Here is a 19,248-nt window from a genome sequence, read left to right on the forward strand (position 1 = left end):
AAACATAAATAAAGTACCTGCCCGAAACTATAATAAATAATAAAATGTCACCATATATTTGAAGAAAATAAGACAACAACCCAAATATATGGCAAAGTGTTTTTAAATATAAGTGACTTAAAGCGACACAAAACCCCAAGCTTTTTTCTCCTTATACACATCTACACAATGAACATTCTCCAAAGCCACATTTATTTATGTTTTAAAATAAAGTCTTACTATTGTAATCCATTTAGAAAGTCTGCTGTGCTTGCTCCCCTGTCTCTTCTCTCCAGATGCACTTCCTGTCCCTTAGTAAGAGCCGTGCATGTTGTTTCTGGTCACCTGCGCATCTTTCTTTGCCTACAACTCCCATGAGGCAGAGAGGAATCATCTCTCACTGCACACAGCTGCCTCCTCCCCATTCCCCCTCCCTCTACTCACTAAACACACTGCTTGGAATCTCCACTGCAATGCTTGAAAATATCAAAACTACTTACAACAAACATCATGTTTACAACAATCTACTCAGAAAAACAACTTTATTTCAAATGTAGGAGCCGTATCCTCTGTGACTGTGTGACCAGATTCAGCATGTGAGCTGAGACTCAGTAGAAAGTATGAGGCTGGTGATAGCTCACATGATGAATCTCCTCACAAGCAGCTCACCCCACACTCCCTCCTTGATAAGCCAGGAGGAGAGAAATCAAAGCTCATATATTGGTGTGGGAGAGCTGAAGAAATCCCAGCTCCTTCCAGAGTCTAGAGGGGAGGATTTGTGGGTGGAGACTGAGAAGGCACGCCTTCAGCATGTTGTAGTCCTTCACATGAACAAGCACAGAGGGTGGCTACTTTTCAGCACACATAGGGACCATGGAGAAGTAGCAACCCTCTGGCAAGAAGTTGTGGCTTGAGAGAAATAAAATGGATTTTGGAGTATTTAGAACTGAACAATGACAAAAAAAGGTACACAGTCATTTAATATTTATATAATAGAAGTTATTCTTATTATTTAATTTTTGAGTTTAGTGTCGTTTAGTGTCGCTTTAAACAAAAACATATATGAACATATATAACAAATATGGTAATACTTCTGACCATCATTGCAATACACAAAGTGTACATAAAGTGTACAATACATAAAGGGCTTATTCAGACTATGCCTTACATTAATGCAACATGCAATCGTGTATTAGTGAAGCCCATTATTCTGAATAATCTGGAAGCACACATGAAGAGACACTAAAACACATCTGACCCGACATGTGTGGAGCGTTGCAGCGTGGGTGCGTTGGGGTAACCTTCAGAATGAATGCTACTGCAGTGGATTGCATTGCAGTTCATACATAGTGTACCTTAGGGTAACTCATTGTAAAACCCACAATTTCCTACACATTATCTGTGCATGCAAAATTGCGAATGAGCCTTTAGACTACATGTGTCAAACACGCGGCCATTTCATGTGGCCCCTTTGCAACTCTTCTGCAGCTTCAAATTTTTAACCGAAGCCGGCGCTGTAAACAGGTTTCGGGCTTCACAGGATGGCAGCCACGGTCCCCAGCAAGATCCCAGCATCCTTCCTGTGAATCGTGGTGCCTGTTTACAGCAGTGGCAGCAAATCTCCTCCTTCCTTTGGATCCAGGCCGCCTTTACCTGCCGAGACCGACTGGGACCCCTGGTGACACTGCACAGCCCTCCTGAGACACCGCACAGCCCACCATAGACCCCGTACAGCCCACCTGAGAGCCTTTATAGACCCAGCACAGCCTGTCTGAGAGTCTGCACAGCCCAGCATAGACCCCACACACCCCAGCATAGAACCTGCACAGCCACCTGAAAGTCCAATTGCCATTATTTTTCCTAGACTTTGACTTTCAGAGCTAGTTATTAAGTTATTACTAAAACCAGTAAATGCAGAGGCAATTATTTAATATGATAAAGACTGTGACTTGTTATAGCTGAGAGCGGATATACCCCTGTCTGCGTGACACCACAGTGTTTTCATCGCACCATGTCTGAATTTTACAAGTTATTCATAAAGATGTCCATAAACTATGCGAAATTCACACAGTGGGTTCCGCTGTTGGCACCCTTCAGGCCGACATCCCATGATCAGCTGATCAAAGGAGCTGGTTGAAAAAGCTTGGAACAAACAGAGTGGGCAGCCAATGAGCTGCCAGCTCCATTCAGGTATTCTGACAGTGGCCGCCATCAGAACACAATGAAGACAGTGGAAGTTTCCTCCATTATTGCTCGTAAGCATTAATGGAGGAATCTGTTATATTTTCTTCATTCATCCCACAGGTTGAAGAAAGAAAATATTATAGTTGCAGTATAGAGCCTGTGGTGTCTAACAGAGTTCTGTCTGAATAAGCCAGAAGAGAGAACGCCATGGTTCTCTCTTGTCACATGATTTTGACAGGTCACGTGGCCTGGTTGTCTTGCTTCATCTTTTTTTTTTTTCATTTTAATTTATTGGAGTCCTGAAGCAAGCGGAGCATATTGCACATTTGTAAAGCTTAGTGCCGTACTTTATAAATGTATCTGTACTTTTTAATGCCCGCAGTAAGGTCATACCACTGCTTTATAACTGGGACCCTTAGTGATAGCTTTGATCTGTGACTTTTGGCACTTTTTGCCTACAGAACATGTAGATAATGCTGAGTGTAGGTTGCAGAATTTATGAGCATAACAAGCTGGCATAATATTGTGAATGCATTGGGTCTGTTTAGACAGCATAGGGAAGGGTTAAACTGCTTTTACTTATTTTTTGCTGTCTGTGTTATGATAGTGAGATTCCCCTTAACTCCCTTTACTTCCTGCCCTGAAGATGCAAAAGAAAGTCAGAGGAAATCTGCAAAGTTTGAAAAATATCCCTCTTAGACAGTGGTCACTGGAACAGGTGTCCTTATTGAAAGATTCACCCTCATCTTTTGTTTTGGTGACAACTACATTTTTTGGATAATGCATCACTTTGTTTCATTGACAGTGGTCATTTGCAGAAATAGAGAGGGTGAATCTTGCTAGAGGAACCAATAACAATAAAAATCTGACAGGGATTCTTATTCCCTTCTGCATCCCAAATGAAAATTGTATATGCATACACAGGTATTGGGTATACTTATATCTTACTATAATATAAATGTATAACAGCAGTTTCTGTCTAGTGCTGACCTAAAGCTATACTCAAGAAAAGTGGCTTTTTAATCAAAATGACCCTGCAAAGAATGTTACAAATTCATGTAGAAGTGATGCGATGGATAGCAGCTAAGTCTCTAAACATCTCTTCTCTGTTAAAGCGACAACATAAAACTCTACATGTTTACAAGGTTTATCTGCCATTTAGGCTAGTATAAATTGACACCAAAATCAGATCAACAGTGGGAATCAAAACTAATCTATAGCACTCCAGGGATTTTAAGTGGAAACATATTTACATCTCAACTATTTATTAATTTTCTTTTATAGAAACCAACTTCATGATGCATCTTCACATACTGCCACGGTGAGATTATGTTGAGATATGTAATATCTTTAATAATTCTTGTCAAACAAAATGGAAATTAGATAAGATATTTAGTTTGTGTTTTAAAAGTGGAAGTAAGCTGTTGTGTAGACATTGGGAGTACCAGTTTCTTCTACAGAGATTACAATAGTTGCATGCTGTTTTGTATGTAATTAACATTACCGCAACAGATACATTTAGCTATGTGTTTGTTCTTTTCAGTTGTATTATTACTCCGTGCGAATATTTGCTGGTCAGGATCCCTCTTCTGTGTGGATAGGATGGGTGACTCCTGACTACCACTTCTACAGTAAAAATTTTGACTTGAGCAAGAACTGCACTGTGACTGTCACTTTAGGAGATGAAAGAGGCAGAGTGCATGAAAGGTATGGCTATGTCCTTTTCCTTTTCTTATGCACTGTGAAGTTCCACAGCAGTATGAGTTGTTGAAGTTTGCTGACTGGAGCTGTGAAAGTGTATCGCTCATCTGCTGACTGTGATGCAAACTGTGTAAATCCTTATAAAAAGAACATATAGTACAATTTGACAAGTATCCTTATTTTCTTTTTTAAGTTAAAGTTATTTTCAGCCGAGTCCAATGAGATAAAAAAATTACAGTCACATTTCTAAATAAAAGATTATTATTGTTTGTGCTAAAGCTTTGTGAATTAAGCCTATAGTACTAAAATGTGTTATTGTTCTTCTAATGGTATGATTGTATAGTTTTGATACCTAACTTGCCTCTTTACTTTTGTGCTTTTATTTTTTGTGAAACTTCTAGTGTAAAACGTAGCAATTGTTACATGGTGTGGGGAGGTGACCTCTCCACTGGCTCTCAGAGGTCAGGCCGCAGCAATGTAGATATAGACATTGGGTGCCTTGTTGACCTGGCCACAGGACTGCTTTCCTTCACAGCTAATGGAAAAGACCTAGGAACCTGCTACCAGGTATATTTATACATATGTTACATATAGATTTCTTACAAATAATGTATTTTTTGTATGTGAGTAAAGGGTACATGGAGGTGTTGACTTGCACATAAAGTTAGTTGATCAATAAATATAGTTTTAAATGATTTTCAAGCTCTTTGTACATATAAAAAACAAAAAAACATTTAGAAATGTTGTATGTGATAATGCTATTCACTCATGCCAGATTTGGAGAACCAGTTTTTTAATTTACTTTGTAGTCCAGACTGCCATATGTACAATTAAAATGCCATTTGTTTAACCTCTTGCCGTCCGCCCGTAGTAGAAAAACGGACGGACGGCACTGCAGCATCTGCGGGTTGCCGTCTCCAGACGGCAATTTTTTTCTGCTCACGCGCGCCCCCTAGCGGGCACGCACGGGCAGAAAAGACCCGTCCAATGCGAACACCCGGTACCGGGTGTTTCACATATAGGCGATCAGCGGGTCCATAGCCCGCCGATCGCCTATATGTGCTCGTTCGCGGCACATATGCAGTAACATATGTGTTACATCACTTCCGCATTCACCTGTCAGTCATCTGGCTGCTATTGCCAGAGAGAAGAAGCTGACAAAGCAGATCTCTGCTTCATCAGCTTCTTTTGGGGTCCATAGGTGATATTAGGGGTCCTAGAGACCCCTAATATCTCCATAAAGAGGACCTGTCAGTGTGCCTTTGCTATTATATAGGGGGTTGTTATCCCCCTATATAATAGCAATAACAATAAGTGCAAAAAAAAAAATATAAATAAAAAAAAAGAAAAGTAACACATAAAAAAATAAAATAAAATAAAAGCCACATATAAAAAAAGGGGAAAAAACCCCCCCAAAATGTTTAACTCCCCCACCCCCACGTTTACGCGCCTATAAACGTAAATACGCGTCCGGTGCCCCAGCGCGCAAAAATTACAATTGCGCTACACATGTTACATATCGCCGCGAACGTCGCAGTGAGAGCAATCATTTTAGGGCCATCAATCACTGATAACACTAAACTGATGAGCGGTAACAGCTTTTAAAGCGTCGCCTATGGCCAATTTTGGGTATTATCGTTTTTTGAGGTTTCGCGCGCGCACGCAATTTTAAGGCTTGACATGTTTAGTGTCTTTTTACCCGACGTGACCCCATCTTTTATATTTTACCAAAAAATTGGGTAATAATAAATGTTTTATCATTTAATATAGGGGAAACTGTTTTTTTTTTTTACATTTCGGTAATTTTTCCTTAATATAGTAAAAAAATAAAACCCCCAGTGGTGAATAAATACCACCAAAAGAAAGCTCTATCTGTCCCCAAAAAAGGGTATAAAATTCATTTCAGTACAGCGCTGCATGACGGAATAAATGTCAGTTAAAGTACCGCAGCGCTGAATACTGAAAAATGGCCTGGATGGGAAGGGGGTTTAACACCGCGGATGTCAACTGGTTAAAGCACATCCATTTATTATTCTCCGAGAAATTATCAGTTTGGAATATATGTAAGTTATTATGTTTATACTTTTATGTAAACATAATGTTGACAGTACAGTCTCATACTATAGGTATTCTAGTGTTAAGCTTAGATACTTTGAGGCGTTTTGCTATGCTTGAATACCACTTTAGAGGGAATTGCTAGATGAAGAAATCCTATTTGTTTACCAATAAACCCATTTTTCACTTGTCAGGTTGAACCAAATACCAAGCTGTTTCCAGCAGTTTTTCTGCAGCCAACTAGCACTAATCTCTTTCAGTTTGAACTTGGAAAATTAAAGGTACAGTATATTTTTGATTTTGCTTTTATTTCATAATATTACTGGAGATAAACGTTTGAATTGTGTAAACAAGATTGAAGGAGAACTATGAGGTGAGTGCTTTTCACTCACCTCATAGTTCTAGCCGACCTGTGACAATGAGACTGTCACAGATCGGCTCAGTAGATCGGGAGGTGAGCGTCTCAGTATACCGCGAGCTGTAGCTTGCAGTATACTGAGCTTAGGGTGACGGGAGGATGCTAGTTTGTGTCCTCCCGTTACCCTAAGGAGAACTATGGGGAAAAGCCTTAACCCCATAGTTCTCCTTTAACATACAATGTTAGGCTCCGACAGTGTAAATTTATGCTTATTGTAAAAAGTAACAAATGTGTACTTTATATGAGTACTCACCTTATGTTGCTAATCGATTGTTTACCAACAATCACTTTGTATAGTGGTCTGTTTTTGTTATGCTGAGCAGAATAACGGACTAATGAATTTCCTGAGTTTGTATTAATGACATTTATGTTCTGTGGTTATTTCTGGGTCAAACAGAACACCATGCCACTATCAGCTGCAATATTTAAGAGTGAAGAAAAGAATCCTGTTCCACAGTGTCCACCTCGTTTGGATGTGCAATCTATAACCCCAGTACTATGGAGTCGCATGCCAAATATTTTCTTAAAAGTGGAAACAGAACGTGTGAGCGAGCGGCATGGCTGGGTGGTGCAATGCCTAGAACCCCTGCAGATGTTGGCCTTGCATATACCTGAGGAGAATCGGTATGTCCCTGTTATATTTTCTATATTGTTTATTAAAAAACAGAGTGACAAAGTGTAATATAAGACTCAGACAATCTAGTGATATAAGGGCAATGTTGTACGGTATATAATATTGTATACTGTACAGCAGTAGACCCCAACCGATTGCTGATGAGCCACATGTAGCTATTTGCTCTTTTTCATGTTGCTTATGACAGGCTCTTTGTGTGTGCTCAGTCTGCTTGAATACCTGGGAGAAAACAAAAGAGAAGGGCGCCCACTCTAGTGTAGATAGCGGGAGACTCCCAGAGCGCCCGGGAGAGTTTAAAAAAAAAACATTTTGACGGCAGCAGAACCGCCGGCTAATAGAAAACTATTGGGTGGAGCTAGCTGTCATTGGTAGCTCCGCACAATCGTTTTCTATTTATTTTTTTGACTTTTTAAACTATTTTTCTGTTCTGCTCGGTCCCTCTGAGGGACCGAGCAGAACAGCCGAGCCGAATACCACTCAGCGGCATTTGGCTATTCACTCTATAAGAATAGACCGAACAGCAGCGAGTAGCCTGCCGGAAGTTCGGCTTAGGCGATACAGATGTTGGATCGGCTGAGTCAAACTCCTCCTGCACTTCGGGTCGGCCGAACATGCTGAGCATGTTCGGCCGACCTGAAGCCACGTGAAGCCACCGGATGCACGGCTGATTTCAGGCGATATATGGCTGAAATCAGCCGTACCAGCCTGAAGTGAATAGCCGAACAGCTGCCTAGGGCAGCTTAGGGAATAGACCCCATGGTCTTATTTTCAAGGTAGGTCCTATATTTTAGCAATTCCCATAAATAGTACTAGGTCTTATTTTCTGGTAAACACGGTACATCCTCTTTGACTTGTATGAGAAGAGAACCAGTTATGGCACAAACACATTCCTGTGAGCACAATACCTAATACTATCCTTCTGATCAAATCACTGCTGAATAATGAAGAAAACCCTAAAATTATTAATTATTATGGGGATACTTGAGGACTGGGGTTCTGAAAATTGGTTTAGGGTATATGTAAATATTTTTATTTCAGTTATAAAGACTAAGAGGGGAATTTATCAAAACTGGAGCAGACAGATTCTGGAGCAGTTGTCCATGGCAACCAATCAGCTTCTCTCTTTCATGTTCAAAGCTTAACTGAACAAATTGAAGAGAGAAGCTGATTGGTTACTATGGCAACTGCTCCAGATTCTGTCTGCTCCAGTTTTGATAAATTCTCCCTAAGTGCTATATTTATAAAGCAGTGAATGTTACATCAACCAAATATTCACTTCATTTGAATCAATTACTGTAATTTAAAACACCAGCACCGGGAAGATAAACCTGCAGTGATGTTTGTTAACTGTCACATTCACTGCTTTATAAATATACCCCTGAAAGAAAACTCTTGCTTGGTGGTTATCATAATTGGAGCATACAGAGTCGGGAGCACTTGCCCATAGTAAGTAATCAGCTTCTTTGTTTAGTTAAGCTTTGAATATGAAACAGAGAATCTAATTGGTTGCCATGTACAACTGCTCCAGATTATGTCTGCTCCACTAGTGATAAATTCCCCTCTTTGTATGTAACTGCAGTTTCAGTTATACCTTTATCATTCTTTAACGGATTGTTGTAAAACACAATGAGGGGAATTTATCAAAACGGGAGCAGACAAAATGTGGAGCAGCTGTGTGCGGCAACCAATCAGCTTCTCTCTTTCAAATCTTAACTGAACAAGCTGAAGAGAGAAGCTGATTGGTTGCCATGGCGACTGCTCCAGATTCTGCCTGCTCCAGTCTTCATAAATTTCCCTCTGTGTGCATTATCTCTTCATTCCGCTTTGTTTCCTTTTTCTATAGATGCTATTTCGCTGGTCATTGGACAAAAAACTATACTGAACAAATGTAAAGATTTCCATTTGCAAAAAATGAATGTTTTATTTTATACATATATTATTTTTCTCTTTTTTCAGGTGTATTGACATCCTGGAACTCTCTGAGCAAGAAGATCTCATGAAATTTCATTACCACACTCTTAAATTATACTGCGCTGTATGTGCACTGGGTAACAACCGTGTTGCACATGCCTTGTGCAGTCACGTTGATCAGTCCCAGCTACTGTATACGATTGATAACCAGTACCTTCCTGGCCTCCTGCGTTCTGGTTTCTACAACCTTCTTATCAGCATTTACCTGGAGTCTGCCAAGGAGGGCAAGCTGATGATGAACAATGAGTTTATCATACCCATCACTGATGAGACTCGGCAAATTCAACTGTTCCCTGATGAGTCAAAGAGGCATGGCTTGCCCGGGGTTGGTCGTAGTACCTGTCTGAAGTCTGACCTTTATTTTACAGCACCTTGCTTTGTGCTGACTGGAGAGGAGAGGCAACAGCATGGCCCAGAGATTCCAGTGGATATTCTTAAGTCCAAAGCTATTGGCATGCTTACAGAGGCCGTGCAAAGCAGTGGGGATCACATCAGAGACCCTGTTGGAGGAAAAGTAGAGTTCCAGTTTGTGCCAGTACTCAAGCTTATTGCCACTCTTCTTATTATGGGAGTGTTTGAGGATGAGGATGTGCGTCAGATTCTACTGCTCATTGACCCAAATGTTTTTGGCGACCACAAAGAAGAGGAAATAGAAGAGAATGGGGAGAAAGAAGACATTGCTCAGGATGAAGAGAAAGCTGTAGAGGCTGGTGAGAAAGCAACTAGAGACGACAAGGCTCCTGCCAAGGGCTTACTGCAGACTCGCCTTCCAGAGTCTGTCAAACTCCAGGTACTTTTTTGAAGCAAATAGTTGATTTAGGACAGCAATTTACAGTTTAGTTCTTTAATGGATCCACGATCGTATTTGATCATTTATGTCTTAGCATCAGAAGCACAATCACAGCAGGTGATTATCAAGTTACATGTTCAGCAAACTTGAGCAGAATCTTTTGAAGTAGAACTAAAGCCATTTTTTTTTATTCTGGATGGAGTGGAGAAGGATTACAACACCTCCTTGGTTATCACCAAGAGTGAAAGAAAATCCCACATTTTGAGTTGTCACCAGAACAGTAATAGAGGGGAACTCATCCAATGGGGATACTACTTCTGGTGACAACCAGGGATTTCCCCCCATTGGAGAGATTTTTGACTGTTCCTGTTGTGGCTATGGGACAGGAAGTGAAGGGAAATCTTTCCAATGCGACACATAGGGCAAAAAAAAAACACTGACTGGGATACTCTTCCTAAAGTGAAAAAAAAAAGTTTTGGCTTTAGTTCAACTTAAAGGTTTTCTTGATAAAACTTTTCAGTCTAGAATTACATAGTTAAACCAACAACAATTATTAGTATGGTTTGATAACTCTCCAAACATAACATGTGATCACGCTGTGCTAGGTTTATGTGTTTACTAGTAACATTTTTTTTTAGATGTGCGAACTTCTTCATTACTTCTGTGACTGTGAGCTGAAACATCGTGTGGAATCCAATGTTGCCTTCTCTGACAAATTTGTTTCTAAGCTGCAATACAACCAGAAGTTCCGATACAATGAACTTATGCTGGCACTGAACATGTCAGCTGCTCTAACTGCCAAAAAGACGAGGGAGTTCCGCTCTCCTCCACAGGAACAGGTAATATTATGGATACAGAATATACTAGCCACATTAAACGCAAAAGAAGCCATGTGCATGTTTCAAAGAACATCATAAGGGACTGTATTAGTTTTACTGAAAGTCATAATTAAATTATTTGTTACATTATTAGTTACTGTCTATTGCAAATGGTTATCTCTGGTAAAAATATTAATTCACTGAAAGTACTGAACTGCAAAATTATGCACAGAAACCTAGCCTTAAAAAGCTGTAGAACAGCTTAGGACCTCAATAACCTTAAAGTGTATCTTTAGTCAAAACTTTTTTTTAGCTTTGGATAGATTAGAACCCTTGTCAATATGTTATTGCTGTCTGTGTCCCTACAAGATAGATTCACCCTTTCTATTTTCCCTAGACTGACAATTGTCACTGAGACTGAAAGTGGTCAGAAATACAAAATTTTACAGTTGTCACTTGAGGAAGATGTGAGAAGAAATCTTCCTATAGGAACCTTTTCTGGTAACATCTGTATAAAAAGGGAATTTGTCCCATTTTGTAGAGATTTCCTCTCACTTCCTGTTAAGTCCCCAGGACAGGAAGTGAATTGAAATCCCCCAAATGGGACACAGACAGCAAAAAATAAACTGAACAGTTTTGACTCTTACCTACTCAATCCAAAACTAAAATAAATGTTTTGGCCGTATGTACACTTTACATTCTAAAACTAGCTCTGGGAACTACAAAGAAGGTGTATTATAGCCACAAAAAAACAAGTTTATTTGGCATATGTGTTATTTCAATCAAACCTAAGCTCAATACCAACTACGGTATCTTTTTTTCTTGTTTAAATAAAAGATTAACATGCTTCTGAATTTCCAAATGCAAGAAGACAGCCCTTGCCCAGAGGAAATACGGGGTGAGCTATATGAGTACCATGAAGATCTTCTCATGCACTGTGGTAAGTATTATCTCCAGCCATGATTTTGACTAGCATAGGGAAAGGTCATAACTTTTTGTGTTTTTAATACTGTATTTGTCACTGATGGGGAGATTTTCCACCATGTTCTGTGAGTAAATTAAATCTACAGGGACACGGACATCACAAAAACTTGACAGAGATGATAACCCTTTTCTGATCGCTAATATTATTGCTTGTATTGCTGTTTTAGTCCTCCTGGATATATACTCCTTACATTCTGTTCTGGTGACACAACATGGTGTGAAAGGAAATCTTCCTCGATGCTATCTTGCTCAATTGCCATCTACCTAGATAGCAATACAAACCTGAGAGGTTGTTATCCTCTGCAATTCTATCCAAAACTAAAAGGAAATGTTTTAGCTGGAAGATTACTTTAATGTGTGTAAATGATAGTTTGTGTTAAAGTATGTTCTTTAGCATAAGTTTAAAAAAAACTAAATCTGCTTTATGGGCAGTTTATTCCAATGGACCTTGGTGCCCAAACTATACTACTTAACTTACAATAAATCTGACGTAATTATTCTATGGAACTGTTGTCTTTCCAGTCCAGAGAATAAACATAAATCTGTGCCGTGAGCGGTTTGATTTTCCCAACCCCAACCCATCCCCCATCCATAATCATAATCTTATAATACAGTATTCCTCACAGGAATCAATATCGACATGCAAGAAATTGGAGATAAATGAATATCACAGTCTTCAAGGAATATTGATTTCTATAAGATTAAGTAACAATTCTGTTTACATCTAAACTGGTAACAAAGTAATTTCACAAAACGAACACCTACCATTGGTCAGTGCATCCCTAACTATTGAAAAAAAAAAATGGAACCACTGCTCTTATGGCGTTGCACAGGTCTAAATCAGCAACAAAGAAAGAGTGTGTTCAATAGGGGCTTTTGTTCTGCTGCTTCATGTGTCAATCATGATGGCATAGTAGGGGAGTGGGGGTGGCGGTGAAGTCACCATATGTGTCCTACTGAGGTAAAATTGTTGATAGTTTATAGTTAGAGAAAAACTGTTTGGAGTCCTTTTTTTAATTCTGGTGTGTATTTGTATTTTTTTTTTACAAGATCAGTTAATATAGATAAAGGACATTATTATCCCATTTCAGACATGGATTTTTTTTAGGGTGTTTCTATCGGTATAAATCTAAGCTTAATAGGCTTTTTATCGTATTCTAACAAAAAAACAAGCAATTGTTCCTTATTATTAGTAAAAACGATTTCTTCTGCCTTAGATGACATTAACCCAGGAGTGAGGGATGACCTGTTTACTGTTTTATCCAGTTACTTTGCAGACTATTGTTCTATGTTATAGGTATTCCTCTTGAGGAAGAAAAAGAGGAGGAGGAAGATAAATCATGGACAGGTCGTCTTCGATCACTAGTATACAAGATCAAGGGCCGGCCAAGGGCAGAAGAGCAAGATCCTGCAGAGGAGGAGGAGAAGTCTCCTAGTAAGTAGCTTGTATAAAGCTCTTGTGTAGGTACAGATAACAATCGCTATAGACATACGTGTTACATATGGAGACAGCAAACATGGATAAAGTAGTGCTGGTGAAAGGCTACATTCTTTTTAGAATGGGTCAATAGAAAGACGGAGGTGTTTATTGTGATTTAAGCCCCCTAATATAACATGTCCTAGCAGTTAGAAAAATTGGCAATGCGTAGCTGGAATATGTGGGTTTGAAAGACATCGGACACTTACGGTTAATCCATTACAATCTCTATTAATATCTGAAGGTAAACTAACATAAACATTATAGTAGCTTATTAGGGTAACAGTAAGCCTTCCCAAACAAGCCCTTTCACGGATCGTGATTAGGAGTCAGCTTCCAGTACTAATTTTAAGATCATCTTGGGGCATCAGATTTCAGTACCGCAAGTGTGAAAAAATAACCACTTGTTTATAGCTGTGGTGGGGATGATACCACCTGTTGGTACCCCCTGAAGACTTTGCAGGAGGAGATGACTTGAATGCCTTGTGCTCCATATATGTGTATATACATATATATATATATATATATAGTTAGCTTCATATTTGAAATGCTCACAAATATTTATTTCACTTTAGGGTGTGAGCTGACCTAAGCAAATTGCTATTGGCTATTAGCACTGAAGAGGTCTCTGTAGGTGGCTATAAATCTTTGCTAACACAGATGCCAACTTTCCAGTATGATAAGCATGTGGATAACTTATCTTCTGTCCATCTCCCCACACTTCCCACCCAGACAGCTTTCTCTGAACTTTTCACTTGCTTTGCTCCTCACCTCCTCATGTTACAGTAATATTATTAGCCCCTTAAACTGGCCGCTGATCGGGCTGACAGAATAGATTGGCGCCAGTTACAAAAGTTTATACAAGGAGTTTGCTGATATTTCAAGGGAATTTATTTGCTAGTTATACTTTTTTTATTAAGGACCCGTTCACACCAGATCCACTGGGCTGTGCTGGGCATCCTTACCTAGCACAGTCCCAGCGCATAGACAAGGCAATTTACCTTCTCTGCTATTAAGTCAGTTCAAACCACCATGACACAAAAGTCCTACATGCAACAGGCTGCGTGGTAGTGTGCACTGCTGGTGTGAACAGACCCTACATATCCAATTGGAATTTTAAAAAAACCTGAAGTTCAATACATGCCAACCCAAAATTGCTGACTCAGTACTATTGTGAGGCCCAAATTTAGAAAGCAAATTACTTATTTTAATTTTTATAGGGTTATTCACAAAAGGGTGAAGAGTTTGGAGAATGCAGGAGAAGTGAACAATCTAGGACAACATAGCTGAACTAGAAAGTGGGCCAAATTAGAAAATGTTTCCAAATCAGCTATTTTGGCCTAGTTTGTTCACTTCTCCTGCCTTCTCCAAACTCTTCACCCTTTAGTGAATAACCCTGCTAAACTAGTATTAGACCAGCCTTTTTTAAAAGTTCTAAAAATGTCAGATGGTCAGTGTGACCTCGTGTCAGCCTTTGTTTTCTTTTGTATAGGTTACTTTAATACATAATCTCCTTTTGCTCTCGGTTCCCTTATTTTCTAACATTTATATGTGCATCACAGCAGCCCAGTCTGTATTTGGCAACTTGCAGCTTTTATTATTAGAAGGATAGAACACCCACATACATCACTTGACCTGTACTATTTTTCTTGTCACTAAACAGGAGGAATGCTGACTCTTGTGTGAGCAAAGTTGCAGCCATTTCTAATTTAAAGCTAACCCAAAGCCCTCATTCACACGAGAAATGGCCGGCGTGTACAGATCCTTGCTGCGTGCATGGCCATATCGGGCCATGCCTGTCCTTCTCTATGGGAGCCTGTCCTTCTCTATGGGAGTATGCGGCCGTAAGCCACCTTATGCTCACCCGAACTGCACATCCGTACGGGTGCGGGTGTCCCTGCTCAGACGCAGACAGGATCCAACCTCTCAGCGTACGAGTACAAACACCTGCACCGGCAGTTCTGGTGAGCATAGGGTGGCGTACGGCCGCATACTCCCATAGAGAAGGACAGGCTGCTGCGTGTAATCACACACAGCAACTGTCCTTCCCAGGAGCGGCCCGATAATAGTGCACGCAGCACGGATCTGTACGGGCCGGCCGTTTCTCGTGTGAATGAGGGCTAAAGCTAACATTTTACTTAGACTTTCACTGGATAAACTAATTGGCATACTGAATGTCATTATGTTATAATGTTTTTATGCTCCCATCCTTTATAATTAGGGATGCACCTACACCGATACTAGTATGAGTATCGGTGGTGATAGGGAGTATTCGGGCGAGTACTCATACTCGCCCAAATGCTCCCAACACTTATCCGGATACCGGAACTGAGCTCAGTGATGTGCGAACTTGGTACTCTATTGACTGTGGTACGGATCAGGCAACGCCCCCAGAATTCCTATTTACTGGACCATTGTTTTAATTATTATATTATAATTAATCAGGCTCACTGATTGATTACCAATTTTAAACTCAAAATCACTAGTATAGTTTAAATGGCATTTCCAAACTTGGATAGATTAAAATATAGAAAATCAATAAGGTTCACACATATATATTTCAATATCATGGTTTTAACAGCCAGAAAGCCAGCTCCATGTTTCCTCTCCACTTAGTGACGAGGGATCATGGAGATGGCTTCCCGGCTAATCAGGAAAATGGGCGGCGAGTCATTACACGCCTCCTGCCTTCCTTAATAGAACTTCTGGTATTGGTATTTGGTATCCGTGAGTACCGAAAAAAATATCGGTGCATGCCTAGTTATAGTAGACTGTGTCACTGTGGCTGCTGGTTGGTGAATTATGGTAAAATGAACACACAGCCTGATTTTATCCCAGTTATTTTATTTCTAAAGTACAATATCACTGGCCATGATTTCCGATTAGTTCTCCGAACATAATGTAATTTCTAAAAAGAACAACAGCTCTTTTTATTTGTATGCCTCTAACAGGTACATTTGGAACAGCTGAACATATTAGGACCTGTATGTAGCCACTGTACAATGCTCTTATGAGAATTGCAGTCAGTCAGAATGATGTATTGGTAGCATACTTTTTTTAAATATTAGGATGTAGACTATTTAATACCAGTGTTAGGCATTTTACAGCTTATGACAAAACACTCAGCTGTGAAGAGGAACCATTGAAACAAATGGAATTTTTTTGTGTTGAGACTTTTGTGAATGGGGGCTAACAGTTTTAACAGATAATATAGTGTGACAAAATAGAAGTATATAAAGAGATCACCACTGAGGCTAAGCACACATGACCTGGTATTTGAGGTGTTTATTGAGGGTGCTTTGTAGTTCTGTAGATGTCTTTAAAAATTTTAAACATTCCTACAGTAATGTGAAACCAGGTACTATTGCACCAGAAAATACCTGGTAATCCGGATTTCCACCTTGTAATCCGACGCCTGCAGAGAATCGACTAGCCAATTACACAATTACAAGGCTAACGAGCCCCAGTGTTCCACATCAGCACACAGCAAGTATAGAACTACAAGTTCCAAAAGCAACAAATAGAAGATAAAGAACTAAAAACCCAGTATACCAATAGCAACACACATCAATGTCCATTATACTGTATGAGGCACTTGTGAGATCAGATGCCATGCTATATATATGCTGTATACAGGCTGAGAGAAGCATCATCTCCAAACCCCCCTGTGTGGGCATAGTAAATTCCTTGAATAGCCATGCAGATCAGCTGACTGATTCACTTACTGCATAGATTTCATGTAACATATTTTATATGACAGTTGTTAACTTTAAAAACTGCAGCATTCACAACATGAACTGGGCCCCTGCCCATTAGTATATTAAAAAGTTCAAAGTTGGAAAGGTGCTATAGCTAGAAGTTCCCTTATGGCAGAGCTGCAGCTGATCACAGCAAAGTGCAGGATGCTTTTCCATGTGTCCCCTACACTTACTCATGTGCTCGGTTCTGTCACATAACCAACCATAAGGGGGTCATAGGGAAGTGGCCCAATGCCAGTCATTGTTGCGTCTGTAACACAGGTTGTAACAAGAGGACAGGGTTCAAGCTTGATACAGACATTATGTAAACTTAAATGTACCAATTTGATCTGCAGTAGTTAAGGTGACCACAGATGTATTTGAAACATTTGGCGGTAAACAATCAGACCTTTGGCAGGCTTCAATTTACATGGCAGCATAGCCACTATTCAATGCATGCCAGGTAAATACTGTGGGGGGAATTTATCAAAGCTATTGCGAGTGTTTGAACTTGCATGGAAAATATTTCCACCAGATTTATCAAGCTAGTGTAATGATGTTGATAAATGAGGTTTAACAAGTGCAGATGAAAACACGTGCAAAAAAGGTGCAAAAAACATGGGGGGAATGTATCAAAGCAATTGCGAGTGTGTAAACTTGCACAGAATATATTTGCACCAGACTTATCAAGCTAGTGTAATGTTGTTGATAAATGAGGTTTAATAGACTCCAGGAAAGAAGACTTCTAACTCAGGCAAAAAGCTTAACTGTCACATCTTGAAGAAGTGGTCATGGGGACTTCATAAGTTGTGAGTGTTTTCTTAGGTGATGCTCCAGTTTCAGACAGCCCCCGAACAGGTGCAGATGAAGACACGTGCAAAAAACATGCAGTTGGAAAAGTAGTGCAAGCTCTGAAGAAAACAGGGGCACATGTTAAAAGACAGATTTGCACATAGCATGTTTTATCTAAGAGGCTAAAACTGTCGCAAGTGCTTTGATAAATTCCCCCCTATGTGTTCATTTTGTGGCTTGAACTATTTTTTCCTCTACATTACAAAGTCATTGAGTGTAATAATGACATCTAGTGGCCAACAGTATAAACTACATTTTATTTCATGCAGTTTTAGGGCTTGTAATACTTGTTCTACACTGTGGTATTTATGCATCTAGGAAGTTAAATATACACTACCGGTCATAAGTTTTAGAACACCAGCATTTTTCCAGTTTCTATTGAAATTTACGTAATGCAATGTCTTAATGTACCCTGAAAATAAAGCATAGAACAAATAAACAATTGAACATCCAAAAGAAATAATGGAATCATTTTCTTTAACAAAATGTAATCAAAAAGTTTGACTGCTCAAAGTAGCCACCTTTTGCAGAGATAACAGCCAAACACACTCGTAGCATTCTTTCTACAACGAAAATCAAATATTGTTCGGAAAGTTTTTGCCAACACTGCTGTAAAAGTTCCCACACATGTGTTGGACCTGTCGTTTGCTTTCGCTCTTCTGTCCAGCTCATTCCAAATCAGCTCATTCCAAATCAGCTCGATGGGGTTTATGTCTGGAGACTGTGCTGCCCATTCTATGATTTGATGCCTACCGCCTTGTTCTTTTCTTCTAAGGTAGTTCTGACACAGCCTGAACCCCTGACCAACTAGCCGTATATCAGAGGGTATTGCATGGTGCTGCAAAATGCTGTGGTATTAGTTTTGGTTCAGGGTGCCACTCACTCTGTGCAAGTTGCCAACTCTGGATCCTGCAAAAGAGCCCCAGACCATCACACTCCCTCCTCCATGTTTGACAGGTGGTGTCATACATCGGGGGAACTATCCTTTCGCCTACTCGACGACATACAAAAACCCTGCGTGATGAATCGAAGATCTGAAATTTTGATTCATCGTCCATAAGACCTTGTTCCAGTCTTCAGTAGTGCACTGATGGGGCTTCATGGGCCAGGCAAGCCTCTTTTTCTTATTTTGCCATCTTAGCAATGGCTTCCTTACTGCCACTCAACCTGTCAAACCTGCAGCTCAAAGTCTTTACTTCACAGTTGAAACTGAGGCTTGCTTCAATCAGTGTTAAGCTGTACTTGATGCTGTTGCTCTGTAAACCACCTGTCACACAAGCTGTTGACTCTCAGAAACTTGTCTTCTGATTCTGTTGTGACTTTGGGTCTGCCAGACCTCTTCCTGTCACAGTTTCTTCCAGTTTCCAAGTGCCTTTTGACGGTGCAGAGTTTGGAGTATGATTGATAGAAAGCTCATCTGGAGGTGCCAAAAGTGGATCTACCTCAATGTTGAGATTGCCACCTAAAATCAGCACGGCCTTTTGGTAGAAGAAAATTTTGTTTGGGAAGGCTTCTAGAATAGGGACTTGGTTTTCCTTGGTTAGGTACACCTTCCTAGCAAAGATTTAGCCCTTCATGATGCTATCTCCTCCTATCGTTGCCAAGGGAAAGTCAAGACATTAGAATGATGATGATATATATATATATA

General features: G+C 39.9%; 1 protein-coding gene across 1 annotated transcript in view; it reads left to right on the forward strand.

Annotated features, from left to right (window-relative positions):
* The window catches only part of RYR3 (ryanodine receptor 3), a 609,228-nt gene that overhangs the window by 258,368 nt on the left and 331,612 nt on the right, over nt 1-19,248 (forward strand). The window contains exons 30-38 of the mRNA XM_018554200.1: nt 3,448-3,484; nt 3,707-3,870; nt 4,266-4,431; nt 6,114-6,200; nt 6,735-6,961; nt 8,928-9,732; nt 10,371-10,571; nt 11,388-11,490; nt 12,832-12,969. Coding sequence (XP_018409702.1) covers nt 3,448-3,484; nt 3,707-3,870; nt 4,266-4,431; nt 6,114-6,200; nt 6,735-6,961; nt 8,928-9,732; nt 10,371-10,571; nt 11,388-11,490; nt 12,832-12,969 — 1,928 coding nt within the window. The remainder of the gene's footprint in view (nt 1-3,447; nt 3,485-3,706; nt 3,871-4,265; nt 4,432-6,113; nt 6,201-6,734; nt 6,962-8,927; nt 9,733-10,370; nt 10,572-11,387; nt 11,491-12,831; nt 12,970-19,248) is intronic.

The sequence above is a fragment of the Nanorana parkeri genome, unplaced genomic scaffold (assembly GCF_000935625.1).
Source record: "Nanorana parkeri isolate BGI_ZX_2015 unplaced genomic scaffold, ASM93562v1 scaffold146, whole genome shotgun sequence".
Taxonomy (NCBI): Eukaryota; Metazoa; Chordata; class Amphibia; order Anura; family Dicroglossidae; genus Nanorana; species Nanorana parkeri.